At 60.6% G+C, this 27,834-nt stretch overlaps 1 protein-coding gene across 1 annotated transcript in view; it reads left to right on the plus strand.

Annotated features, from left to right (window-relative positions):
• FAM193A (family with sequence similarity 193 member A) overlaps positions 1-27,834 on the plus strand; it is a 68,054-nt gene that overhangs the window by 19,307 nt on the left and 20,913 nt on the right. Inside the window, 15 exon segments of the mRNA XM_054688182.1 lie at positions 701-849; positions 1,197-1,364; positions 3,599-3,833; positions 7,746-7,870; positions 9,313-9,460; positions 10,520-10,597; positions 11,030-11,142; positions 11,212-11,454; positions 12,286-12,439; positions 12,512-12,694; positions 16,479-16,730; positions 24,582-24,780; positions 25,621-25,887; positions 26,453-26,720; positions 27,007-27,190. Of these exon segments, the coding sequence (XP_054544157.1) occupies positions 3,669-3,833; positions 7,746-7,870; positions 9,313-9,460; positions 10,520-10,597; positions 11,030-11,142; positions 11,212-11,454; positions 12,286-12,439; positions 12,512-12,694; positions 16,479-16,730; positions 24,582-24,780; positions 25,621-25,887; positions 26,453-26,720; positions 27,007-27,190 (2,379 nt within the window). The 5' untranslated portion in view covers positions 701-849; positions 1,197-1,364; positions 3,599-3,668.

Consider the following 27,834-nt stretch of genomic DNA (forward strand, 5'->3'; position numbering starts at 1 on the left):
CCCCCGGCCACGGGCCTCAGTCTCGGGCTGGGCTGGAAGACTGTGCTGGGGCAGCCGGCCGGGGTTACCTCAGCAGCCCCCTGCTGCTGTGGCGCTGACCGCGAGCCGGGAGAGGCGCCTCGTGCCACTGTGCCCACTGGTCCTGGACGCTGAGCCAGGAGCCTCAGTCCAGATCATGGTCCTTGTCAGTCCAGGACAGGCGCCAGCGGGTGGCCACGAGCCTGTCCTGAGACAGCTAAGACCAGGAGCGACCTCGACGGCACTTCCCTCCCTTTGGGGCTGCTGGGCGCAGGCTCACACCTTCCTGTCGTCCTCGCCCTGGCCTCAGGCGCTGGACTTGCAGTGACCGCCGGGTTTCTCCCAGGACCATCCAGGGGAGGGTGTGTTATGTTGAGGGATGCCCGCCAGGGGGTCATTGCGGGTGCCGACGATGATGCTGGGGTGAGGATCGCTCTTTTCTGAGGAAGGGAAGAGCGTCCTTGAAGGGCCTCTCGTGGTTTTTCTGTGACTGTCGGAAGGTAAGAAGCAGTGACTGCAGGCCAGGTCTGGAGCGTCAGACAGGACCGGGCGGCTGGGCCACGCCGTCGGGACACCTTCGCTCTCTGTCCCGTGGCCCCATGTCTCCTCAGGGGCCTTTCCGAGCGGCTCGTGCTGGGAGTGCTGGCTGTAACCAGACTGCCGCCTTCTCTTTTGGATGCAGGGCCAAGACTTCCTCCTCCACTCCCCTCTGGGCAGCGCGCAGCCGGAGGCCGGAGGGAGGCTGGCGCTCGGGGCACCCACGCTGCCCTCAGCTGGCCTGGGCAGCCCCACAGACACAGCCTGCGCGTGTGAGGCCTGCAGCGAGCGCAGGTGAGTAGCCGCGCCCCTCCCTGCAGCTGCCTGGCAGAGGGCGGGTTGCGTGCCGGCTCCTGAGAGCCCTCCCGTGACAGCAGAGCCCAGTGAGGAAGGGGGAGCCCTGCGTACCCAGCAGCCCCCTCCCGGGGCCGGGTCGGGGAGGAGAAGAGAGGGCGCAGCCTGTTGTGGACAGTAGTGGGCAGGGCTGGACCCTCACAGAGACAATGGTCTCAGAGAGCAGGCGGCTGGGGGTGCCCAGATGAGAGCTGAGCCAGGAGGCGGGAGCCGGACTGGGAGGGTCCAGACAGGCGAGGTGGGGGTACAGGCTGGCCCCCTGCACTGACCCTCCCGCTGCCTCGCAGGGAGAGCCCGGCCGAGCCGGACCGGGAGCCCCAGCAGCTGCAGAACTACTGGTCTGAGGTGCGCTACACGGTCCGCTGCATCTACCGGCAAGCGGGGACCCCGCTGGCCGATGACCAGGACCAGCCCCTTGTGCCCGACAAGGAGGGGGTGAAGGCACTCGTGGACAGGTGCGTGGCCTGCATTTCCCACTGTGGGGCAGCCCGGTGGGCAGCGGGTGGCGGGGCCCTGAGCAGGGCAGGGCTCCAGAGGACAGCCTGGCCAGAGCACACCCTTGGGTGGCGCCTCGCCGCTGTCCTGATGAGAAGCTGGTGTCCTGAGCCAGAAGGAGCGCGTGGGGGCTGGTCTCGCCTTGCGTGGGGCTGGAGGCTGCGCCATGGGGGCTGGCTGCGCCGGGAGGAGGCCTCTCCCCAGCCCAGCCTGCACCCGTCTGCCAGGCGCAGGGACCGGCGGAGGCGGCCGGCAGCCCGGGGCGTCTCGGCATGCGCCCAGGCCCAGTGACCGCACCGCTTGAGGTGGACTAATTTTTATCCTTCCCTATGGTTTGTGGCGTCTCTTTCGAAATGTTACAAATAAAAGCAACAATTCTGAGCCAGACATTTCATGGATTGGTTCTTATTTTCTCTTTCTCACATGGCGAAGGCCACGCCTTTGGGGCATTTATAAACCCTGTTTCCGTGCAGCGAGCGTGTCCTGCAGACAGGAGCGGTGGTCGGCGCGGGGGTGTTCAGGGCTCCACCTGGACCTACGGGCGCGGTGTGAGACATCTGGCCGCGTGCCCACCTGACAAGTGAGGCCCCCAGGGCGTGTTCAGAAGGAACACAGCGCCTGCTGTGCCCGGCGGTGGCGTGCCCACAGCCAGAGGCCGCCGGCAGGGCTCTGGCAGCACGTGTGGGGCCGCTGTGGAGACTGGCCATGGGGACGGCGAGCCTGGAGGCGGCTGCTCCCACTCTGCGCGAGAGGCGCTGTCAGGCTCGGGAAGACCCCCCGCCCCCTCGCGGTCTGCCGGTCCTTTCTGTCCTCTGCTGCCCAGCCCGGTGCCCGCGCTCCGCCTCCCTCCTCTCCCTGTTCTCCTGTGCAGCCGCCTCCTTGCTGCCCGGGGCCGTGCAGTGCTCTCCTCTCTATCCAGAATGTTCTTCCCCTTCTCGGGAGGGATTTTTCTCTCCCTTCCATCGTCCACCTTAGTCTTCAGAGCCACCTTCTCAGAGGCCACCCACCCAGATCCATCGCTCTTGCTCTTTGCCCCCCTTTGCCATTAGGTCCCTGCCGCTGCCAGAGTCCCTTTGTCCGTGGGCACGTGCTGCCCACACGCAGATGGCACGCAGCCCCGGTCTTGTCGCTGGCCCCACGGGTCTTGGCATGTCCGTGTGGTGGAGGGCAGCCACACCTGCCTCTGTGTCACGTCACTTTTTAGAAATCTACATGCAGAAGTGCCACACGGTCATTCACTGAGTCTGTAAGCTGCGGAAGTGGACAGAGAAATGAAGTGTGTTGGGTCCCACACACTGAGAAGCAGGGAGGTGCCGGGGTCCTGCCAGCGAGGGGCGCTGTTGCGGGGGCCTGGGCTGGCCCCCTCCGGGCGAGTGTGTGGGTCCAGAGGACCCTGCATTGCCGGCTGGGGTCACAGCCTCTGCGCGCAGGTGAGCGCATCCATCTGAGGGGTTAGCACACGGCCCTAGTGGGACCCCCCAGCATCCTGGCCCCGGTCACGCTGCTAGGTCTTGTCTCGGTCTTGGTGGGGTGTGGCGGGTGCAGGGACACCTTGGGTTCTCGTTCAACCTCATGTGGAGCCCAGAGGGGACGGGGCTGTCCTAGGTCAGGAGCTGCAGTGAGGCGTGCAGCCTGTCTGCGAGCTGGCATCTGGACGTCCTGGTCACTTCCCGCCGGGGTTGCCGCCTGGAGGCTCCTGAGCCCCGGGCCTGGGCGTGTCCGCACCTGGAGGGCCTCCGCCTCTGCGGCCTGCTGAGGGGCATGGATGTGTGTTTCCTGCCTATCAGCTCCCCGGTTTAACTTTGTATGCTTGTGGTTTGGGTGGGATCATTTAAGAAAGTTTTACATCCCTGAATTTCTTTTGATCGCGAAAGGAGTGCAACCCAGAGGGCCTCTGTGCACCCCGAGGTGGCGCTGGCAGTCACCGTCCCGCCCTCCAAGGCCAGGTTGGCCAGTGGGGGGGCTGCTGAGGCTGAGGGCGGGGCCTGCCCTGGCTGTGACCTGACAGTGGTGCTTGCCTGGCAGACTTGCCTGCAGGAGTCCCCAAGAAGCCTCCGGTGTCTTCGGGAAGCTTCGACTTATTCCTTGGTGGGGGTGGTGCCTCTCCCTGGCCGTGCCTGACCACAGTCCTCCTGGAGCTCTGTCACAGGACCCCTAGCAGGAGGCGGCCTAATAACTCACCCTGTCCTTGCAGGCTCTGCGAGCAGGACCCCTACCAGCTGTACCAGCGGCTGGAGCAGCAGGCCCGAGAGTACGTGCTGGAGATGAAGGTACGGCTCCTGCATCAGCTGTCGGCAGCGTCCAGGGTGAAGGCGCCCACGGGCCTGCAGGGCCCCCCGCAGGCGCACCAGTTCATCTCCCTGCTCCTGGAGGAGTACGGCGCCCTGTGCCAAGCGGCGCGCACCATCAGTACCTTCCTGGGCACCCTGGTAAGCGCCGCGCCGCCCATGCCCGCTGAGCTCCCACGCCCGGTGGTTGCCATTGGCCCTGCCCCTCCTCTCGGTGCCCACGGTGGCAGCCCCTGGTTCCTCCACTGCCTCTGCTGCTCTGGCCTAGAGGGCTGTGGGGGAGTGGGGCGGCCATGGGCGCCAGTCCAGAGGGACGGGAGGAGAGTGCGCCTGCGCTGTGGCTCCCCTGGGCCATTAGCACCAGTGGGCAGAAGGAGGCCAGCACAGGAGTACAGGCAGGAGGCAAGGGGCCGAGGGGCGCTGTCGGCCGCCTCCCCAGCCCTCGGAAGGGCTGCTTCGCGGGGCTGGTTCCAGTGGGTCTCTCCGTACTCCTGATCACTGGCGCCCCTGTGTTTCTAAAACTGAGAGGCCTGGGGGCCCGGGGAGCCTGCAGACATATTCTGCAAGTGACGTTGGCCATGGGTGCTGGCCCCACAGCCGCCATGCCATGGCTCTCCCCTGCGTACTGCACGACCTCAGAGCTCCCGCACCTTGGGGTGCCTGCCACACGTCACCGGAGCTGTTTCGCGAGAAGATGCCTCTTGTGCTTTGAGCGAAAACACACGACACACAAAGTGGAGCACTTTGGCCAGAGGTCAAGCTCCCTCTCTCTGCACTGGAGACAGTGACTTGCTTTCTAGTGGACGGCTGAGGGGGCAGCCTGAGCAGTGGCCTCGGAGGGGGACAGCTGGGCTCCTAGACCCCATGAACTGGAGCAGTGCCGTCTCTGACACTCGCGGCTGCAGTGGCCTGAGGCCAGGCCCCTCAGTGAGGAACCCAGGGAGCCAGGTTGGGCCCGGGGAGAAAGGCAGCTCGGCCCAGGCGAGCAGGCAGTGCTGGGTTCGCAGGCAGTCATGGTCTCCCATGAGCGTGAGGGGCTTGTGCCCCAGGGGGCTGCATTGTGACAGGGGTGTACCCCCTCCCAGCACTTTCGTGGGCAGAGTACCACGTGGGCTTGTGTGTCATATAGACCTCTCAAGTCCAGGAGTTCTCTGCAGTGGACCAAGGTCAGCAAAATGTAAAGCAACCTGCAGATGTCCCCTGGAGGGCTGGGCACTGTCTTACCTGACCACAGCGCCACTGGCACACCGGTGAGAACAGACAGGATTTCCTATTCTGACAGCACCGCCCAGATTCCCGTGCAGCTCAGAAGCCTCCCCTGCGTGCAGCGTGCAGACCCGAGCCTCAGCAGGCAGCCAGCTCAGCTCATTGTCTCAGCAGCGGCTCTCAGGACTGTTGGACTTGGAGCCCTTCAACTTAAAACCTGCAGACACCAAAGGGCTTTCGTCAGCACAGGCGCCCAGGTCGGATCTGCCCACTGCCGTGCGGCCGGAGCCAGCTGCGCTACTCCATGTGTGCACTACTGTGCCTGGAGGCAGCAGCACGCCCGCTCACATGTGACACGGACACAGCAGCCCTGTTACCGGGGGTGGCTCCAGGGACGCGTCAAGGGTCACCACAAACCTTCTTCTTGAAAAACTGCAACCTGTGTGAGGAGGGCCTGGCTGCTGGGTCGGACCAAGGCTAAGACATTTCAGAATGGCGTTCAGTCATTTAAAAGTCAACCCCGCTAGATACTTTGAAATAAAAACTCTTCCAAAGCAAAGCACACTCGGGGAAGAGCGAGGCCCCACGAGTTTGCAGGTCTCTGTGGCGCTGGTTTGGTGGTGGAGGCCGGCTTCCCGGGCCTCTGTCTCCACCTGTCTGCGTGGGTGCTGGTGGTCGATCGCCCGGGAGAGAATCCCGTCGCACACAGGTGTGTGTGTGGGAAAGGGAGGGACGTCGCAGCTGACAGCCTCTCGGAGCACCCTGGGTCCCTGGGTGTCCTCCTGTGAGCTCCCTAGTGAGCCCCCCACATGGGCCTGTGTGGGTCAGCCCATCTGAGCTGCTGCAGCACTGCTGCTGGGGTGTGTGCCCAGCCGCCACCATGCTGGCCATCTGGACAGCGGCCTGGCCACGCAGGTCTTCTCTCCAAGGGCCAACGTGGTATGGGCAGCAGGCTGCTCTGCGTGCCTGCACCTCTTTGCCCGGTGCCGCAGAAAGGCTCTTTGGTGTGAGGAAGCCTCTGGGCTAGGACGCAGGGCAGCATGCACTCTTCCTGCGTCCACATCTGGGTTCCGCTGGTCAGGCTGCCCTTAGGACAGCCAGCCCCTTCCTGTACCCTCCCCGTGGCTGGCCCTGGCCCCAGGCCCACCCCCACCCCCACGCCCACCCCGCGGCCGGCCCACGCCTGGCCCCTGAGCTCGCACCTGTGGGCTGGGGGCACATTTGCTCATTTCCAAAGAAACACACTTGTATGGGGCGCTCCATCCTGCTCCGTGGAGCAAGCAGGGTCATGCGGCCCCGCTCTTTCTGTCTGTATTAAATATTAAAATTGGGTCTAGACACACATCTCTGGTTACCAGGAAGTGCCTCGCCAGGATGTAATCGTGAACTCTGAATTTCCACCCGTCAGACCAGAACCCCTACCACCCTGCTAGTTCCTAAGGTCTTTTGTAGGACTTGATCCTAAACATTTCCTCTTCCAAACCCCCAAAACCTTTTTGCAGTGGAATGTGGGAAGTGAGACGGGTTTTGGTAGAAAGGCTCTTGCTGCTTCTGGCTGGGACAGGGGAGGCACGGGCCTCCCCTGGCAGCAACTGTGGCCTCAGGTGTCCTGCAGACCCGTCCCCACATGCCAGCCCGCCTGACTTCTGCTGTCTGCGGCCCACGTGGGCCAGCAGCTCCAGACCCACAGGGCTTCCGCACACGTTCAGTGCTAAACACCTGCACTCATCGTCAATTAGCCTTCACCCAGTCACCTCCATGTGCAAGCTCCCGGAGGGCAGAGCTGCAGCTCTAGTCCTGCAAGGGTGCTGCCTCTGTGTCTGGGCTCTCCTGGCTGGTGGGCAGTGCCCACCAAATTGCCCAAAGATGAGGAGGTCAGGCTAGGCCTGGATCCTCCTGAACTGGCCTGGCCTGGCCAGTGGCTGCCAGGTCCGGCGTGCCCTCTGCTGTGGTGATGGATACAAACCGGCTGCCCTGCTCCTCTGTCCCGCCCCCTGCTGGCGCCCGGCGCAGCGCCTGGCCTGGACTCTTGGTCTATTCTCCTGTCCCACCTGGCGCTCACCCTGTGTCATTGCCCTCTTGTTCCTGGGTGACAGGCCAACGCCCACCCACCGTGGCTGGGAGGACCAGTGCTGCAGCTGTGGTGGCACAGGCTTGGTGAGCCTCCATGCGGGGGCGCATACTTGCGCATGGCACAGGCGGCTGGACCCTGGCGGGCAGGGCTTGGTGAGCCTCCATGCAGGGGTGCATACTTGCGCATGGCACAGGTGGCTGGACCCTGGCGGGCGGGGGCAGAGCTGCTGGCTCTGCCTCCTCGGAGGGCTGGATTGCACGGGGCGTGGCCATGCACTTGTTGCCCCACGCACACGTGTGATCGTGAGCTGAGCCTCCACTGTGTGCACTCAGCCTGCACCTGGGGTTTCCAGGGACCAGGCGGGGCATCTGCAGTGTAGACATGGGCTCACCTCTCTAGGCCGATTGAGCCGCCCGGATCGGAGCAGCAGTGTCTGCCCTCACCGGGTGACTTCTCCGCAGAGGTCATGCCTTGTGCTGCCAGGACACTCCCAGAGCTTGTGTGAGGGCCCATGGGAGCGGGGGGGGGGGGGGGGGCGGAGCTTCACCAGCAGAGAAACTCCTCGCAGGAACGTGCAGCTGAGGGTCCGCTCTGTGGTCAAGCCGGTGTGGGGTGGGCGGGGAGAGGCCAGCAGCGAGCACCAGCTCCCCGGTCCTGTCCCCACGTGTCCCTCACGTGTGGTGGGCTCGGGTGGGGCCGCTGCGGGTGTGTGGCTAGGCTGTTCCGGTTGCGCTGGGATACTGAGGCCCTGGGTCTTCTCTCCGTGTGCCCAGGAGAACGAGCACCTCAAGAAGTTCCAGGTGACGTGGGAGCTGCACAACAAGCACCTGTTTGAGAACCTGGTCTTCTCGGAGCCTCTTCTCCAGAGCAACCTGCCGGCGCTGGTGTCGCAGATCAGGTACTTGTCCTGAGCGCAGGCCTGGCCTGAGCCCGCGCTGCCCCATGCCCGGTGTGCGGGTCCTTCCCTGGACAAGTGTGGGACGGGGGCGGCGGCAGGGTCCCCTGGGCCAGCCCCAGGCCTGCCTGGCCCTGGCCTTTGCATGTCGGGGTGGGGAGGGGCTGCTCTCCAGGGTCAGGCTCTAGTCCAGTGCCACCTCAGGGGGCCTTTGCTCTCCTGGTGGGGGGTTCTGGGCACCACCTGGGCTTCCCTGGTGCCTGCTGTCACTCAGCATGCTGGACCCGGACCAGCTCCCGTGGCTGCATGTCAGCAACCCCATGCCCTGACCCACCAGGAGGCCCCTGCTGGTCTGTGGTTGTGGGACTTTAGCTGTTGTCTCTAGCTGGGCCTTACTCTGTGCTTGTGTGTGTGTGTGTGTGTGTGTGTAACTTTAGTTCTAGGGAAATTTCAGTTGGGCTTGTAATTACTGGAACAGGTGTTATGTCATTTTCTTTGTCGTTAGTGGGTCACATACACACACCACTTACGACACATGGCGCCATCGAGGCCTGTGTGCTCCCCGTGTCTGTTACCACGTTTGCTCAGTCCCTCACTCTGCTGCTGGACTCTGCGGACACTCCCTGCCATGCTGGAGCTCAGCTCTGTCCTCTTGGGGTCTCGGTCCCACTTCCTCGCATCGGCCAGCTCTATGCCTACAGATGGTGCCCTGGGGGCCCAGCACCCCTGTGGGGTCTGTCCAATGACCTAAACCAGGGGAGAGCCCGTCTTGCCCTGGGGAGGCCACTTGGGGAAGTGTGGGGTCTGCCTGGCGAGCCCGCTTGGCTGCACACAGTAGGAGCAGGTGGGAAAACCCAGACTTGGGGAGCTGCTCCGAGGTCCCGTGGACGGCTGTGTTCTCAGGCTTGGGGCGCCACGTGCCTGTCGCCTCCTGGTGCGCAGCTTCGGCTTCTAACGCCGGCAGCGCTCGAGGCCCCACGCCTCAGCCTGTGCTCTCAGCAGTCACGCGTGCTGGACTCTGGCATCCCTGGAGCAGTCGTCCTGGTGCAGCCGACGGTCTGCTCAGATACTAGAGGTGACAGGCCCCGCCCTCCCTGGCCCTCCTCTACAGGTGCCTCCCGGCCCCGCCCTGCTTGTCGGAAGTGCAGGTGCCTTTGCCGTTGTCCACCTGCGTGCCGTCTTTGTCCCCATCTGTTTCGTCGTCACCTGCCTCGCGCCAGCTTTCTGAGCAGGCGCTGGGTGCAGCCAGGGAGGGGACACCCACTTCCTTGGGGTGTCCATATGTGTCCCATGCACCGAGAAGCCCGGTCCTGGCTTCATCCCCCGTGCGCCCCCAAACAGCCTGGTGTCCCGGGGGCACTGGCCTTGAGGCAGGTACTGCCCAGTGCGCCTGGGGGCCGGCAGACACCCCCGGCTGGCCCTGGCTGAGCGGCCCCTCTCTGTAGGCTGGGGAGCTCTGCACGGGACGCCCGCAGCGAGGATGCCTACAGTGCGCTGCTGCGGCGCTTCCAACACTCAGAGGAGGAGCTGCGCAGGGTGGCCGAGGAGTGGCTGCGGTGCCAGCAGCGGATCGACGCCTACGTGGACGAGCAGGTGTGGGCCGTGGGGCGCGGGGGCTGTCTGGGCCTGGACATGCCTCCGGTGCTTCCTCAGGCGTCCTGGTCAGGCAGGGCGGCAGTCTCCTCCCCACTGGGCTGTCGGAGCTGCCGAGGAGTCTGGATGGTGGTGGCACCCCCAGAACTTAATGTTGACTCAGCTCCAAAAAGCGCAGCACGGGCCCAGCGGGATGTGTGGACTGTGGCTACTCTCCTGTGGTTTAAAGAGAGCCCCCCCCCCCACGCATCTGCCCCCATGTGTGTCTGCCCTTTCGCCCGGCTGGCCCCCCAGTCCCTTCACCCCAGCTCAGCTGGGAAGATGTCTGCACACCAGCGCCTCGTTCCGCTAGCCAACTGCCTCTCTGTCTCCCCAGGCCCCTGCGTACCCATGAGCTTCTCCCCCTCCTGCGCGCTCCACATCTGGCTGTCGGGCTTGCTCACAGATGCCCTCCGGCCCCTACGTCTCTTTCTGCGTGTGGGCCCGTCTTTAAAATTGATTCGTTGACCTCTCACGGTCGTTTGTATCTAAACCGACTGTGATTTTAACCGTGACTTCGTCTTCAGTAGTTTAAATTGCTGAAATTTTTTTCGAACGTGTGTTCTGTTTCATGGAATTGCTCTTCCCGTCCTTGAGCGTGTCTGCTGCGGTGCCCCCCACTTTCCTCCGGTGATTAGGAAGGTCCCGTTTCACCGCTTCAGCAGCTGCTCCTTTTGTCATTATAAGGATGCGTTTGTGCACACCCCGGCAGTGCTCATTTCACCCCCCAAATATGGCGCGCTTCAGCCTGGTCTTGATTCCCTTCCCTCAGCTTCCGGGCCCTGAGAGCACGTGTGGGCCCGGGGGCACCCTGGTGCTCAGCGTGTCCGCCTCCGTCCCGCTGGCTGCCTCGGGACGCGACCCCGGGGCCCCCACACCCCCCGCAGCGCGTCCCCACAGGGAGGGCGGCCTCCTGCTCTCCCTCTCTGTGCCTGCAGACCCTGCCCGCGCGCCCCGGGGGGTCTCCTAACTTCCCTCCCCCTCGCTCCCCGGCGGGCACTGAGGCTGCTCCCCCTGCAGATGACAGAGAAGACGAAGCAGCGCCTGCTGACGGGAGACTGGGAGCTGCTCAGACAGCGGCGGCTCCTCGAGGAGCAGGTGCGGGGCCCGAGGAGAGGGGGGCTCCTGCTCCATCCGGCCACAGCACGTGCGCACCCCCAGGACCGAGTGCTCATTCCAGACAGCTGTTCTCTGCCGCGGCTACATTCCTCAAGGAGGACCCCGGCTCCTGTAGCTCCCACGTCCGCCCCCAGCACCCCGTGAGCCCCCAGCCCCCAGTTTCCATTCTGGGGGTGCGGCGCAGAGTGAGTCCCAGTGTGGACCAGCCAGGCCTCCTTAAGACCAGCTTGCAGCCCACCTGGGCCTGGGCTGAGTTCTCAGGGCGCGGGGTTTGTTTGGAAACTGGCTCCCCTTGATTCTGTGCACATGCCATCCCTGCCCGCTGCCCCCGCCCCAGCCCGTCACAGGAGGTGGCAACGGAAGCGCTGTGCTGGCGGCCCGGCTGGGGTTGACCCATGCTGTTTCTTCCAGCTGACCAGCAAGAAGGCGGTGGCCACGGAGAACAACTTCACGGACGCCATGCGGCACGTGCTGTCCTCCCGGCTGAGCCTGCCCGACTGCCCCAACTGCAGCTACCGGAGAAGGTGAGCCCTGGCCCAGGGAGCGCACGACCACCCTGGGGCCATCTCGCTGACCGTCCCCATCCCCAGCAGATGTGCCTGCGACGACTGCAGCCTCTCACACATCCTCACCTGCGGCATCGTGGAACCCCCCGTCGCCGGCGACGTCCACGCCCACCAGCTGCCCCTGCACGTGGACGCCCCTCCCGACCGCCTCTCGGAGATGCGGCCGCCTAGCACGTCGCCGGCGAGCTCAGGCTCAGGCTCTAGCTCCCCACTCGCAGCCCAGCCACACCCCCGGCTGCTCCTCCCGGGTGGGGGCTCTGCGCCGGCCTTGTAAGTCGTGGCTCTGCGGGCAGGTCTCGGGAGTGGGTGTGGCCTGGTGGCGGGTCCTGGCGGCAGGCCGCACAGGCACACGAGCTGGGGCTGACGTGGCCCTGAGACCACATGGCCTGGCCCGGGGTCTCTCCCCTCTCCGGACGGCCCCAGTGGCGAGGCTTCCCTTCGGCACGCTCACCCTCTGCACTCTCGGGCACGTGGCGCTCAGGCTGGCCTAGGGATGCCGCGGCTGCACTGGCAGTTCTGGGTGCCCGACGCCCGGGGCTGGCCCCGCCCGTGGGTGTCCTGTGCTTCCTGGACCGGGCAGACCCTGTTCCTGCAATGGGAAAGACACCTGGTGTCTCCCGCCTGTGGCCCCGGACAGCAGCTCTTGGGAGGTTGCCTTGCCAGGCCTCCACCTCCCGAGGCACGGGGCCTCTTCTCCTATGGCCGGCTTTGAGCCGCTGCCTCCGAACCGGGAGCTCCGTGCTCCGGGAAACCATGCGCCGGGGAGGCCTCCACTGTCTGCCCTGCTGTGGTGGGTGCCCTCGAGTGCCTGTCCCAGACACCGCCTTGGAGCGGAGGGTCTGCGAGGCGCACGGGCCCTTGCCCTCGCATTGGTGCTTTGCCATGCAGGGGTCATGCGAGCCAGCCTCCAGGCCGCAGTGCGTCTGCAATGCCTGTCCTGGCTAGTGGCCGGCTCGTCCGCAGCAGCTGTTCCCAGAGGGCTCTGTCCGTCCTTGGCCACCGTGGGACGGCTGTCTCGGTGGTGCCGCCTGGGGCTCAGCGTGACGGGGGCCGGTGGTCAGGCCCTCACCACCCTGCCCGCTGACCCTCTGCTCTTCTCAGCTGTAGTGACGACGAAGACGTTGCTCCGCTGTCAGCGAAGTTTGCCGACATTTACCCGCTCAGTAGCTACGACGATGCGGGCGTGGCGGCCGGCATGAACGGGGCGCACAGCAGCTTGAACGGGGCCGGCGAGAACCTGGCCCTGAAGGACGAGGTGGGAGCGGCGTGGCGCGGGGCTGCCTGCCCGAGCCTGCTCTGGGGCGTGCACATGACGGGCCGTCTTCAGTCCCCTCAGGTGAGCAGTACCAGCAGCAGCTCTTCGGACGCTGACGACGAAGATGCAGACGGCGAGAGCGGGGGCGAGCCGGTGGGTGCCCTGCAGGAAGCTGGCGTCCCACTGGGGGACGGGAGCCCCGGGAAAGAGGACAGCAAAGGGGACAGCCCGCCTCCGTCATACCCGGCCCAGCAGGTGGGATTCCGTCTTCCTTACAGGCTCTGTTCTGCCAGGGGTTTCTTCTGTGTGTGTTTTCTCTAAACATGAACGTTACTGAAACAAAATTGACTCAAGTAACCTCTGAAGGCCGGGACGGGAGAGGAGCAGGCCAGGCCCGGGGACAGATGCTGCCCACGACCTGTTTTTCCCACGGTCTGACAGCGCTTGTCCCTACAGAGACGAGGGCCGAGGGTTTTCACTAGCTGAAGTGACAGGACGTGGAGTTAGAGGGGGCTGGTTTCCAGGGATCCCTCCCCTGCGGGCATCCCTCAGCAGGCCTGGTGCTGAGGCGCCCCCAGACGGCCGTTTCCTTAGGTACTCGGAGTCTTACACAGGCGCCCGCGTCTCCAGATGGAAGGGGACAGTGCAGGCGAGGGCGTGGCCCACCAGCTGTGGGCGCGATGCAGCTTGGGGATGCCCAGGTATCCCCAGCTGACCCCGCCTCTCCGCCATCCTCGTCCGCAGGGGCCACTTCCGCTTCATGCCTGTGTCCTGCCCGGGTCCATCTCTGCAGACACGAGTATTTGTCTTTTTCTTATGGAGAAGGCTGTGTCCTGACACACCCTCTTCTGCTCCATGCTCCCACCTGCCGTGCTTTGCCGGCCGGCATGCGCGTGGCCCGGGGGTCCTGCTCCCCGGTCCTGCTGGGGGATGCGTGCATGTCTCCCCCTTCTCTCCCGCAGTGGATGGTCCAGTCCGGTGTCTGCTGCTTGGACAGGTGGGTGTGGCCTGGCATGCCCCCAGCAGGGCTGTTGCTTGGGAGCGAGGAGCCCCCCCCTAGAGGTGCTGTCCCCGTTCTGGGCTTTGCCTTCTGATAAGACAGTGGCCCCTGTGGCTTCCTTTGACCTCGCGCGGGCAGAGTTGACCGCCGGTCCCACGTGTGGGCCCTCATCCCCTTCTGTCACCTTCACGTGCTCCGCGAGCCCTTTGTTGGGTGTGCGGCCTGTGGCCTGCAGTCGTCGCTTGGTCTGCGGCCCCAAGCGGTTTTGAACAGCACGGGTTCTCAGCCTCAGTGGACTGCCGCTGGCCCCCCTGTTGCTGGCTTTTCTGGACTGTGCTTGTGTCTCACCCGAGGACGCTTTGCCCTGTGCAGAGCTGTCCCTGGGCGGGTCTGTGGCCACCGGCTGTGTTTCTGCTCGTGGTGTGAGGCAAGGGTCAGTGCTCCCTGCCCGGCGGCACCTGTCCAGTCCCTTTGTGTCAAGATGGCCCTTTCCCTGTTGAGTGGCCTCGGCCTTTCAGCAGAAACAGTTGGCGTGTGGGAGGCCTTGCCCTGCCCAGGCCTTGTCCCCTGCCACATGCACCTGTGCTGCCTGGGCCTTCTGGAGCGCTGGGGCAGCTGGTGTGGACCTCTCCCGCCTGCTGGGCTTCATGGCTGCACCCCAAGCCTGAGTCTCAGCGCCCAACCCTGTGAGTGGTGCGCTCCAGCCCGGTTTAGGGCAACAGTCTCGACAAAACTGAGTCTCTGTGTGTGCACGCGGGGCCTCCCCGTTTATTTCGTCATCTTCAGTTTCCCTCCGTAGAGTTGTCGCGGGCTGTCTAGCCCGGGCACTAGGACATCCCCTCACCTGCCAGGCTGTCGTCCCACGGGGCTGTTCCCTCGGCCACGTGCAGCAGCCTTGGGCTTGTGCTGTGGCGGAGGACTCGGGCGGCCCTGCACGCAGGCCCCTGCTGTCTGCGAGCGGCGGCTCCGCTTCTACCTTCCCCAGCCTGGGCCTCTTCGAGCCCCTGCGTGGTTGGGCCCGGGGGCTTCTGGTGGTGCGGGACACGCAGCAGTCTTGGGGCCATCCCGTCTGGCCCAGCAAGGGTGATGCAGATTTTCACAGGTGCCCTGTGTGGACTTGAGAGCGCTCTGTCTGGCTCCTGCCAGACACGGACACGCATTGGGGTTCCCGGGCCCCTTCCTGTACTTGTGGGCCCGCTCCCGCCTGCAGCCGCAGGTCTGTATGCTTGCGTGGGCAATGCTGCTTGCGCATTGCTGACTGGCTGGCTTGCCCGCGGCTGGGTCTGCGTCTGCCGGAAGGGATGGTGCCCACGCTGGCCTATGTACTGCTCTGGGGACACTGGCGCCGGGTGACCGGCTCGGGGGGAGCTGGAAGGTATCCTGCTGCGTCTTAGGAAGGGGTGTGTGCGCGGCTGAGGAGTCTTAAATATTTGATAGAATTCACCAGTGAAGTCCCGTAGGCCTGTTCTTTTTTTATGGCAGAACCTGTAATTACGAATTCCAATTATTACAGATCTAATCAGATTTCTTGTATCTTCTTAATTTTAACAATCTCTGTCTTTCTAGGAATGTGTAACCTGACAGCATGGGTTATTATAGTCCCTTAAAATTCTTGTATGGCTCTTTGAATCATCCCCACCATGAGCCTGGCTTAAAGTTTTATCAATTTTTATAAATAACCAAATTTTGACTATTCATTTTCTGGGTTTTTTCCCTACTTCGTTGATTTTTCTTTGGATGTTTATTACTTTCTGTATCCTTTGGGTTTGATTTGTTCTCCTTTTAGTAAATTGTTGAATCAAAAGCTTAAACTGCTGACTTAAGAGCCCCTAAATTCCTGAGGTTGTTCCACGTCCTAGCAAAAGTTTCTCCCAGGTCACGTTCTGCCTTGTTAAGCGAGGGGGCCTACCAGCGAGAGCCGGGTTGGCAGGCGGCGCCCCCAGGCCTCCCATGCCCTGGCCGCCATGCTGGGGGCTCCGACCGCACTGTCTCTGCTCTCCCAGCCACGTATGTCGGCCTCGAGGCTGAGCATGTGCCCCCGTCCGTCACCGTCGTCTTCTGGGCCAAGTGGCTGATGGCGTGAATTGTCTCTCTGCTGTCGGTGTCTGTCGTGGGCGCTGAGGCGGCGCCAGCATGGCTGCCCCAGCCGGCTCATGGGCCGCCACCTGCCTCCGATGTTTCCGGCCTGATGCCTGCAGCCTCGTGGTGTCTGTGATTCCAAAACGTGTCCTCACACCCCCGTGTTGGGCCTTGCGTGTCATCCACCGCGCCCGCTTGGGATCCGTGCTCCTCTCCGCCTGACGTGACGCCGGCGCTGTTCCTCCTGCACGTCAGTGGGTTGCCATCCTGTTCCTCCTCTACTGCCCCTTTTTGCATTAAAGAAGCTCAGTAGTGTGCCATTTTCTCTCGGCTATCTGGTCTTTTAAGTGTGTTTTGTTCAGTTTAGTGTTCTAAGGTGTGGAGGCACAGGGTAGAGCCCCAAGCAAGAAGGGCCAGACGCCCTCTGTTTTTACCGGAAGTCCCAGCAGATTTGCCTGAATAAACACGTCTCATTTGTTTTTTCCTTTGGTTGGTTTTCAGAGCCTCAGAAGTGTTGCCTTTGACAGTTGTGTTCCATTTTACGCTTGTTTTGAGGGAGCGGAGCCACCGGCCGCCTCGCTGCACCTTAGCCGGAAGCCCCACCTCGGTGCATTTTGGAGACTGTCCAGTAGCCCTTTATTAAGCCTGAGCCCAGCGGGGCAGAGTGCCCAGGTCTTGCTGTCCGTGGCCACCCCTCTGCTCCGCCATTGTACCAGCCCCTTTACCCCTGCCCAGACAGGCCAGGCTGTGATCCTGAGGTTGTCCCCAGCAGATGCCCACCTGGGGACTCTCCTCAGGCCTCTCGACCCCTGCCGCTGGGGTCCCTCATTAAGGGTGCCAGGACCAGCCCGTTACCTTTCCATTTGGAGTGACTTCTTGGTAGAATGTGGTGCCTCTAATTGAATTTGTCGCCTCCTGTGTTCCAGCCACTGAGCAGGCACCTTTTTCCTTTCTGTTTAGGCTGAACAAGCTCCCAGCACCTGTGAGTGTCACGTCTGTAAACAGGAAGCTTCTGGACTGTCCACTTCAGCGATGACCGCTGGGGCGCTTCCTCCTGGCCATCAGTTTGTGAGCCCAGAGAAGCCCACACACCCTGCTCTGCACCTGTACCCCCACATCCACGGACATGTGCCTTTGCACGCGGTTCCACACCTGCCCCGTCCTCTCATCCACCCCACCTTGTACACGGCACCCCCCTTCACACACAGCAAGGTAAGTCAAGGCGGAGGGGGCCTGAGTGCTCCCTCTCTCTCACCTCTTAAGTGGTCAGCAAAGACCCGCAGTCTGCAGCCCGTGTGGGGAACCGCCCACTCGAGCACGACCTCTGCTGCCGCGGCCTCCCCACACGCTCAGACTCTGGTTCTGAACCCCACGGCACGAACACAGCTCTTTGCCCTCCAGGGTGACTTGGGCGCGCACTTCTCGCATGTTGGGGTGTCACTGGTTACACGCTCTGCTCTGGGGCCCGGCGCTGGCGCTGAGCAGGGTGGTCAGTGGCCAATGGTCACGAGTCTGCCCACCCGCATGGGCCAGGCACATACACAGTGGGGGCTCTTTCGTGGCACAGCCCCCAGGCAGGAAGTCCTGACGGCCCGCGGCCAGAGGCCCCCAGAGCAGTTCCCGAGGGGGACAGAGGGATGCAGGACAGAGGCCTGGCTCTCTGGGTCTGCTCGGGAGCCCCGCTTTTGCCGGGGTCTCGACTGCCGGGGATGCACAGCTCCTTTTGTTTGTGTTTCTAGTTATTTTGAATTTACCTTTTATGACTCAAATTCTGGTTTTTATTTTTATTCTGGTTCAAGGTTAGTTCTAATTGGTCAGAAGGTGAATCTTCTCCAGACTCTACTGATTTGTCATGTAAAATGGTGCTTGTTGATGGAGAAACAGGGAGGACGTGGACAGGCAGGGAAGGGGCTTCCCCCGGAGCCCTCTGCAGCAAGACCGGGCAAGGCGGGGTTTGGGGTCTCCTGCTTTCTGGGGAGGTACCCACGTGGGAGATCAGGAGCTGCTGGTTTAAAGTGGAATGTGCCCTGTGTCTGTTACATGTCATGGCTCGTGCTTATGCTTTATCAGATTGAGTAGTTAATGCTTTCTTGAACAGGGGGGTTTTCAGCAGCATTTCAGGTACGTGGTCAAGCCGGGCCGCTTTCGTGGGCTGGGCAGACACAGGAGGTCGGGAAGCCCCGCCCTGGTTCTTGCTGCACCCTGCGAAGGCGTACAGACGTCCTGTTGTACTTTCTTGCTGCTAGATGCAACTCAAGAATAGTTCCTAAAAATTTGCAAGTGAAGTGAAACTGGTTCTTCCTCGAGCTGGTGAGACACTAGCTCTAGTGTCCCCTGACACTTTTCTCAGTACATTCTAGTCTTACAGAAGCATAAAGGAGGAGAAAAACATTTTGTGGGAGCTTTGTCTGTCCTTAAAATCTACTTATTTGATAATCCTAAGCTTTAGTCCAGTAGGTGGATGTGAAAGACTTGAGGACAGAAGCACATGCCCAATACAAGCTGTTACGTCTGACATCAACCACTTAGTGATGTCAAGGCTCATCATTAATTCATTTAAAATACATTAGTTGGATGCCATTTTCATTTGGAAAAATGAGATATGTTTGGGAAAATGTTATTTACACCTGGTATAAACACTTTTGTGTTTGTTCCTCTAAACAAACTTGCTTGTCACTTACCAGGTCATGCAAGACGCGTCTGTGTTGTTGGGGCTAGTTGGGCTTGGCTGGGCTCAGCGGCCTGCCCAGCGCTGTCAGCTGGCACTGACTTGTCTTTCTCGGGCCAGCTGGTTTGGCATGATGTTCGGTGTAGCTGGCGGGTGACAGTGTTGCTGAAGAGCGGGGCGGTGGTGTGCATCGAGGCCCTGCTCATCTCCCTGTTTCTGTATTGCCGGAACCATTAGGAGTCTCTGCTGTGGTGAAACGACAGTTGTCGTCTTCAAGGGTTTGTGTCGCTGTTCAGTCCATCCTGTAGCCAGTGTGTGGGTGAGCACGTGGCGCTCGGTGCTTGCCGTGAACGCCGTGAGAGACGTGTTTCCCTGAAATCGAGAGACCTGAAAGACTATTTTTAAATGTCATACCAGTAATATATACCTTTCATTTATATGTTAAAATATATTTTTTGAAAGTTGAAAGTAGGGCCTCCCCGGTGGCACAGCGGGTCGAGCGCAGCGCGGGTTCGATCCCGGCCACCCGGGGAGCTACCCACAGGGCGCCGCAGACCTCTCCTGTCTCCCCACTGCTCCCCTCAGCAGTGTCTTCAGTCCGTCTGCCTGTTCTGTTCCCCGCTCTGTCTCTGGTGAATCCTCTCACCCTCCTGCACATCTGGTCTATACCCCAGTTCTTGTATAAATAAAAATAAATCTTTTTTAAAAAGTTTAAAAAAAAGTTAAAAGTAGTTGCCAAAGGAAAATACTGGAGAGGTGCTAGAGAAAAAACATTGTAGAAAAAATTAAAACTATGTAACAGGGAATTTGATTTAGAAATATTTGGGGATTTCCCAGCTGTCTTTCTAATACTGGTTTTACTTTATTTTGTTATGATTTGAGAGCATACAGTGCATGAGTTCTATTATTTTTTTAATCTGTAACTATTTTTTATGGTCTAGAATGCGGTCTGTCTTGGTGGATTGCCACCAAGTCATGCCACCTTGTTTTTGTTTTTTTAAAGATTTATTTATTTATCCAAGAACTAGGGTTCAGAGGTGCGGGAGGGTGAGAGGATTCACCAGAGACAGAGCAGGGAACAGAACAGGCAGACGGACCAAAGACACTGCTGAGGGGAGCAGCAGGGAGACAGGAGGGGTCTGCTGCGCCATGTGGGAATCTCCCCGGCTGGCCGGGATCGAACCTGTGCTGCAGAGGCTGCAGACAGCTTCACAACGCAGCGCTCAACCCACTGTGCCACCAGGAAGATGCCCCCCCATGCCACCTCGTAAAGAACATGTCATCATTTAATTTGGGCAAAGTAGTTGATTCGATCCAGATGGTGGGTGGTGTGGTTGAGTTTAGCCATATCCTTGTTGATTTTTTTACCTGCTGGGTCTGTCCATTTCTGAGAGAGGAGTGTTGCGTCTCCAACTGTAATAATGAAATCACGGGGCCCTCCCAGGTGGCACAGGGATTAAAGTCCCAATGCTATCAAGCTATCACCAGCCACTGCAGCATGAGTTTGATCCCCGGCCAGGGAGCTACCCACATGGCGCAGCAGACCTCTCCTGTCTCCCCGCTGCTCCCCTCAGCAGTATACTTTATGGTTAATCTGCCTGTTCTGTTCCCCACTCTGTCTCTGGTGAGTCCTCTCACCCCCCGTACCTCTGGCCTGTACCCCAGCTTTTGTGTGCATAAATAAATGAAAATATTTTTTAAAAATAATAATGAATTCCCTTATTTTCCCCTATATTTATCTCTTTTTGCCATATGCATTTTGGTTCTCTGTTGTCAGGTGTATATGTCTTAGAGAATTCGCTGTTATCTTTATGCCATGCCCTTCTCTTTATTCCTGGCGATTTTCCCTGCTCCAAAGTCAAGCTGTCTGAAATCAGTACAGTCATTCCAGTTTTTGATTAGTGCCAACATGGTATATTTTTCTCCATCCACTTAACTTACAGCTTAAGGGAATCTTTATACTTAATTAATAGGTTTCTTTTAGACTCATGTAGTTGGGACTTTTTTAAAATAGACTCATTAGTCTTTGTCTTTCCTTTGGTATATTTGACCATTCATGTTTAAAGTGACTTTTGATGCAGGACCACCCTATCAACAGCAATTCTCTTTGTGACTTCCCTATGTATTACCAGAGGCTTCTCTTTCTGCCTCCTCGACTTATAATTGGGCACTTTGATCCCATTTATCTCCTTTCATAGCATATCAATTACACTTTAAAAAAAATTTTAGCAGCTGTGGCAGTTCTTACCTTTTGAGACTGCTCATCTGTGTCTCTGTAGGTGTCTCTCTTTTTTGTCTTTTCTTAGTAAACTTGTTGTTAAAAAAAAATTAGCAGTTGTCCTAGAATGTAGAACATGCATTTTAGCTAATCTGAGCCCCCCTTCAAAGAACACTCTTAAACTTCCTGTGTAGTGCAGGCTCCTTTTAACAGACCGTCCCCATGCCTGTGGCGTTGCTGTCCTTATTTACAGGTGTCCGCCTCGATCGCCCTGTACATTGCTGCTATTGTTACTTAAGACGGGTTTTTTATGAATTAATAATTTAAATGAGATTTTTACATAGTCTTTCTCCAGCGCTCTCCCTTTCTTTGTGTACATCCAAGTGTCTGATCTGTATTGTTTTCCTTCTGCCTGAAGAAAATCTTTGAACATTTCTTACAGGGCAGGTCTGCTGGCGATGAGTTCCCTCGGTTTTTGTTTGTCTGAGGAAGCCTTTATTTCTCCTTCACTTTTGAAGGATAAGCTCCTGGATACAGAATTCTAGGTTGGTGGTTTTTTCTTTCATACTCTAAAGCATATTCCACTGCACTGTCCCCTTGCTTGCATGGTTTCTGGTGACACGTCCTCTCTGATTCTCTTCCTTGTTCTGTAGGTAGAGGGTTTCCTCCCTCACCTCTGCCCCAAACTGCACTGAGATTTTTTTAAGGTTTTCTGCACTTTGCATAGGATATGATGCCTAAGTGTTGACTTGGGGTATTTATTCTACTTGGTTTCCTCCAACCTTACTGAATCTGTGGTTTGGTGTCTGTCATTAATATTGGAAAGTTCTTAGCCATAGGATTTCAAACATTTCTTCTGTCTGTCTCCTTCCTTCTTCTGGTATCCAATTAGCATGTTACATCCTTTGAAATTGTCCCACAGTTCTTTTTTTTTTTTTTTTTTTTTTTTTTTTTTAATTTTAAAGATTGATTGGTTTATGCACACAAGAGCTGGGGTACAGGCCAGAGTTGCGGGTGGTGAGAAGATTCACCAGAGACAGAGTGGGGAGCAGAACAGGCAGACTGAAATGCACTGCTGAGGGAAACAGCAGGGAGACAGGAGAGGTCTGTGCCCTATGGGCTGCTCCTGGCTGGTGGGGGATCCAACTTCTGCTGCAGTGGCTACCAGTAGCTTGACAGCACTGTATAGCACTGTCTTTAACACGTGCGCCCCCAGGGAGGCCCCTCCAAGAACTTTTTTGTATTAGTCTTACAGTTAAGTGATTCTCTATGTTAATCTGCCACTTAGGTGCCAACTTCAGTTTGTCAGTATCTTCCAGGTTAGGGGACGATCTCCAGGCAGGAAAGTGCCTGGGGGGCAGAAGGAGGAGGGAAGGTGACTGCTCCCCTGGGAGCATGAGGAGTATTTGAAACAGCCTCAGTGAGTTTGGTCTCCTGAGTGGCTCTGGTCGGCTGCTGCCTCCCTCACCAGGTTGGGGAAGCCCACCCCTGCAGGAGTGTCCCTGGAAGTGACCCCGGGGCGTGAGCGTGGTCCGGGTGGAATCTAGGGGGAAAGCTGTGAGGGAAGCAGGGACGTGGCCGAGTGCTTTGTGGGGCCACCTTGTCCCCTGTGATCTGCCTTCTGGTCTCTGGCCTGAGAAATAGCAAGGCCCAGACAAAGGTGGCGTTTGGCCTCCTCCCGTCCTCAGAGGCATCTTGACAATCCTAGTGAGACAAACATAGACTTCAGGCACTCAGTTCAATGTCCCGTGTCCTGGGACGTCGCTGGGCTGCCTTCTGGCCGAGCCTCTGCTGTCCCATCTCTGTCAGGCCCACCTTACTTTCTCGGCTCTTGTCTGTGCCCATCTGGGACGGCAGAGGTGGTGACGAGATAGCCTGGATCTGCCGACTTCCGCCGAGCGCGAGCAGCATGTGGTGGTGGCGTCGACTGTGTGTTTGCCAGAACTTTCATTTAAAGCAAAACTTTTGCTTTTCTAAGATCACCTTTGCCTCGGTCTGAAGAACAATCGAAACTTCCGTCACTTGGCGCTGTGCGGACTGGTGCAAAGACGGAAGTCAGTGTCCTAATCCAACAGCATCGCCCACGTGTTTGAGACTCGCCTCGCACTTGACAGCCAGTGGGCTGCGGGGGCCTGGGTGCCGGTCTTGCTGACAGAGAGAGGCTTCTTTTCTCTGAGAGGAAACTCGTCTGCTGTTGGGGCTGGTGGGCTCTGGGGCACAGGCTGCCCCTGTAGGGGCTTTAGTTTGTGTTTCCCGGATTCCTCCGTGCTGAGCTCAGCTTTTATTGAACATCCAGTAGGTGCCAGGCCCCGTGCTACATGCCAGGAAAACAGAATCCGTTAAGTCTAGAGCCCATTTTCAAGGGTCTTGGGGTTAAAAGAAAGACAAAGACAAAAATTGAAAAATCAAAATATATGACATCCCTTCAGAGGGAGTGCAGGTCAGAGGGGAGACCAGCTGCTGGAGGCTTGGGTAGGTTGTGCAGAGGAGGTGAGGCTGCGCTGGGCCTTGAAGGGAGTGGCGGAGCCTGGCCCTCCGCGGGCACAGAGGTGGCATGCCCAGGCCAGTGCATCTCAGCAACCAGGCTGTGCGGCAGGGCCGCTTCTCGGTCACGGGTGGCGTGACAGGAGCTGGGGTCTACTCCTCAGCAGAAGGGCCTCGGGACTCCTTAGTTTTCACCAGTCCTTCTCGGCAAAGCAGCTCTCAACTGGCCGCCACTTCTTAGGCGCTGGAGGTTGTTGGGGTGCTGTCCCTGCCTCTTCACCGCCAGCACTGCCCACCAGGGCATTGGCTCCTGCCTTTGCCCTGGCGGCCACCCTTGCCGGTCTCTTCCCATCCATGCCCCGAACGTCCTCTCCGACCGCTCAAGTCAGCAGGTGTGCGAGGGCCCGACTGCTGGGTTGCCACCCCATGTGCTCTTCTCTGAGGCGCTGGCGGGGGAGTGGGGCCGGGTCTGTGTCTGGGGCCCTTCTCAGGAAGCGCACAGACCCCTGAGCACGCACCCAGGGTCCACGCGCTTGGCGCCTCTGGTTTCGTTCCTCCACAACCTGGAGGGAGCATTTCCAAATCACAGATGAGAAAACTGAAGCACAAGAAGATTGAGGAATTTGCCTGAGGTCACACAGCTAGGAGAAGGGGGGCTGGTGTCTGAGCCCAACGCCACAGCCTGAGGCCGAGCGGACACTTGGGCCGCCCTTCCCATGCGTCCTTCCGGCGGTCACGCTCCGCTGCCTCTCTTGCCCTCTCTGGGGGGCCAGGTTTCTCGAGGCCGCCTCTGGTTTGACCCTTCGGGTGGGGGCTCTGCGCCCTCCCTCCCACCCTCTGCCCAGCCATCACCCGCTCTTGGAAGTCCCCCCCAACCCTCCCCGCGAGTCCACACACTCACCCCTCACTGCATGCTGCAGGTTGGGGCCCGGCACCACCCTTCCTCCCCTCCCCCCCAGCCGCCTGCTCGGGCAGTGCCAGACACGGGGTGGCCACGTGCCGCAGCCTGGGTAGGCCCAGCCCCAGCCCTCCGCACCCCTGGAGCTTATGTAACTCGAGGGCAGGGAGACATGGGAGCTTCTGATGATCACTGGTACATTCTCAGATGACGACCATGGCCGTGGGTGTTCAGCGGGCGGCCTCCCACGGTCCTGGCCACGGCCTTGGGGGTGGAGGCAGCCACACCTCTCGCTGGGTGGGGCGGGGACGTCCTAGAATGTGGGTGCAGAGAGCGCAGACACTCACATCAGGGAGGAGCCGGAGGCCCCCGTGCCAGTGGCCCGGCGGGCAGCAGGGTGGGCCAGCCACCTTTGGGACTCTGGGTTCCCCCTCTGGACCAGGGGCCCTAGTGTCTTCAGCAGGGAGCAGCACTCCGGCTCCCCTCCCCTGGGGCCGCGGGCCCCAGGCCGTCTGTGGGTGGGACCAGCCCGTGGTCCCGTTTTCTGCAACTCCACAGTCACCTTCCTGGGCGGCGTGGCGGGATGCCGCGCGGGCGTCGCTGCGCGGGAGTCAGCAGTCGCGGCCCTGAGGCTGTTGGAAACACTAGCCGCTTCCAAGCCTGCGCGGCGCCCCGGGCCTCCCACGTCACTCGGGACCCCGGCCGCCCTCGGTCTCTGTGACGACGCGGCTCTGTGGTCTGCGCCGGGAAACAGACTATTGATCCTGATTGTGATTAGAGCATTTTTTTTTGTAGGCTTTACCGCCAGCACCTGTTCAGAATCACACAAACAAGCATCAGGTATTCAGTGCGTCTCTTCAGGACCATATTTACCCGAGCTGTTTCGGGAGCACGCCAGAGTGGAATAGTTCTAAGTTTATAAGTCTGTGGGGCGCGCAAGTGATGAATGATAAGGACTGGAATCCTGGCACTTTCCTGCCAGACACAGTTTCTGGTAAGGAACTCGTTAAACTTCCTTGAAGGTTTGAATTGCGGCGCTGAGTTCATTGCCATGGTGGTTGCCTCACACCCTGGGAGGAGCCAAGGGCGGGGCCCAGCCCTCCCTGCCCACTGGCCACCCCGTGCCTGCCATGGCCCACAGCCGCCCCCCACGCTGCCCCCGCCTGAGCGTCTCCTTCCCAGGGTCTGGTGTCTGGCCTCTGGTCCTCAGGCGGGGACCCCCGGCTCTGAGCCGTGCACAGTGGGTGGTCATGCCCTGGTGGACGTGACTGCGTGTCTTACGTGCCTCTTTTGTGGCGGCCCTACATGGGCCCTGTGCCTCTGACAAGTTGCTTCCTCCCAGCTGCCAAGGCTCAGCTGTCACTGAGATAGCAGGGCCTGCCGCTCCTGAGGGAGCTGGTGCCCCCACCTCACCTGTCACGTGGCTCAAGCCCCTCATGGCCCCGCCTCAGCCCCTGCATGTGCTCAGAACCACAAGCTGGCCTTACATCTGGTCTGTGCTTAGGTGTCTAGCTGTGTGACCTTGGGCAAGTTGCTTAGCCTCTCTGAGCCTCAGCTTCTTCATCTTGAGGGTGGGAATAATAGGAGCAGCTTCGGAACCTGAGCTAAAACAGCTGTTGGGCAATGCGCATCCCCAAAAAGCACCTAGCACGGGAGTTGGCACATAGCAGGGGCGCAGTTTCTCTCGTAGATAAAGGCTGGTTGCCCAGTGTCCTCCCAGGGGTCCTGACTCGGGGCAGCCCAGCCTTTGAGGGGCGAGTCAGGAGCAGGTCCGTGGGGCTCACCTCAGTGGCATTTACTGTTGACGCCTAAATCTTCCCGTTCTTCTCTGAAGGGAGTGACGTATTAGGGCCAACTCTCTCAGAAACGAGACCTGAAGCCCTCCCACCTCCGTCTAGCAATGAAACGCCTGCAGAGAGTAAAGAGAAAAAAAACACTGCGAGAAAGAAATGTTTGTACAATTTCCAAGACGCTTTCACGGAAGCCAGCAAGGTCGTGATGGCCACCTCCTCAGCCACCTCCTCCGTCTCCTGCACGGCCACCACGGTGCAGTCCAGCAACAGCCAGTTCAGAGTGTCGTCCAAGAGGCCGCCCTCCGTAGGTACGGCCGCCAGCCCCGGGCTCAGGCTCCTGCGGCTCTGGGCCCCGCCCTCCGGCCCGCTTGTCTGCCACTCGAGGTGCTTCCTCCCTGGATGTGCCTCAGGGGCCTGAAGGGCCCACCCCAGGCGGGGGTGGGGGAGCACTGGAAGCCTGAGGTGGGCAGAGGGCCTGGGGGCAGCGAGAGCCAGCTCGGGGCTCTGCATCTGCTGGGGGTGCCTGAGTGCGCCTCTCCACACAGTTGGAGCGGAGGGTGCCCACGGGGCCCCTGCAGGATTCACGCAAAAAACTTTCTTCAGTTAAATCAAGTCACGAGACTGTAGATCCTGACGGTCCCGCTGACCTCGACTCAGGAGCTTGGGCGCTGTGGGGTCCGGGGAGGTCGGCGGCCGGCAGGGCAGGCTCGCTGGGGCAGGCTCCCTGGGGCACGTCTGGGAGACGGGTTTCCATGCTGAGCCGTGGCGAGGGCGCAGAGTTGCAGCTCCTGGCCCGGGCTGTGCTGTGGGGTCTCGAGCTGCGCCGCGCAAGGCCGGTCCTTGGCCCTGGTGCTGACGGGGGCCTGCTTGCAGGGGACGTCTTCCACAGCATCAGTAAGGAGGACCACAGACACGCCGTGCCCGCTGCCCCCAGGAGCAGTCCCACCGGCCTGGCCCCGCTGCCCGCCCTCGCGCCCGCCCCCACGCCCCACCTGGGAAACCTCCCAGCCCCGGCGTTCCCCAAGACGGCCACCACGGCGCCGGGCTTCGTGGAGCCGCGCAAGAGCTTCTGCCCCGGCCCTGCGGCCCCCCCGCCCCCCAGCACGGACGGCTCCGTGAGCGCACCCCCCAGCGTCTGCAGGTGAGCGGCCAGCCGAGGCCCGCGCCCTCTTGGGAGCTGGGGCCCGCCCCGTTCAGCAGAGGGCAACACGGCACACTCGGGCCTCTTTCTAAGAGTTCCCACTGCCTTCGGGTTCCCCCTCGCGGGCCCCCGCCCCAGCATGCGGCCAGGCCGTGGCGAGACTGTGCCACCTCACCTGCGGCCGGGTGTCCGCTGCCCGAGCAGCCTCGGCCCCTGCTCTGGGGCGGGGGCCTGGGGAGGCGGCGGGCTGGGGACGCGGCGCTGACCCGCCCCGTGCGGTTTGCAGCGACCCCGACTGCGGAGGGCACCGCTGTGAGAACGGCACCTACGACCCGCAGCAGGACGACGGGGACGAGAGCGGGGACGAGGACAGCTGCTCCGAGCACAGCTCCAGCACCTCCACGTCCACCAACCAGAAGGAGGGCAAGTACTGCGACTGCTGCTACTGCGAGTTCTTCGGGCACGGCGGGGTGAGTCCCCGGAGGGTGCGGGGTACCCGGGGGAGGGCACCCCCGGGAGTGGGGGTCACCCCTGGGCGGGCCGACAAGACTCAGGTCCGCAGGAGGCCCCGGGGCGGTGTGGGTGCGCGGGGCCCAGACCCGGCCTTATTGGCAGCTCAGGTAAAACCCACACGGGGTCTGAGACGGAGACGCCGCTTGCAGGCTGTGCTCGCCTCAGAGACGCTGGGGCAGCGCGTCCAGAGCCGGCCGCCGGGCCGTCCTCGCTCCGGGTTTTCTTTGTGGTTTATTCTCCCCGCCACCGCCCCTCACCCCGGCCTCGGGACCTTAGAAAGCTCGCTGCCGCTGCCGTTTATTTTTTTATATGGTTTAAAGGGTTTTGTCTTTTTGATTTAGTCTTACGTTACTGTTCATTTTTGTACGGCGTTGGCTATCTCTCCCTCGGGTGCGGTCCCTGTCAGGCTCCCACCCCCACAGCACGTGGCCCGTCACCGTGGTCCCTGTGCCCTCCCCGCCCCTGCTTGGGGCCTCAGCTCCATGGTCACCTGCAGGTTTTGTCTCTTTCTTGACCCTTTGTCGCTTCCCTGTGTTCCTCCTGTACGTGAGCCCGTCGGGAGGGAGGGCGCTCAGTGAAGAGAGACTCTCCTTCTGGCTTG

The sequence above is a fragment of the Talpa occidentalis genome, unplaced genomic scaffold (genome assembly GCF_014898055.3).
Source record: "Talpa occidentalis isolate TD23 unplaced genomic scaffold, MPIMG_talOcc4v2.1 talOcc4.6, whole genome shotgun sequence".
NCBI lineage: Eukaryota > Metazoa > Chordata > Mammalia > Eulipotyphla > Talpidae > Talpa > Talpa occidentalis.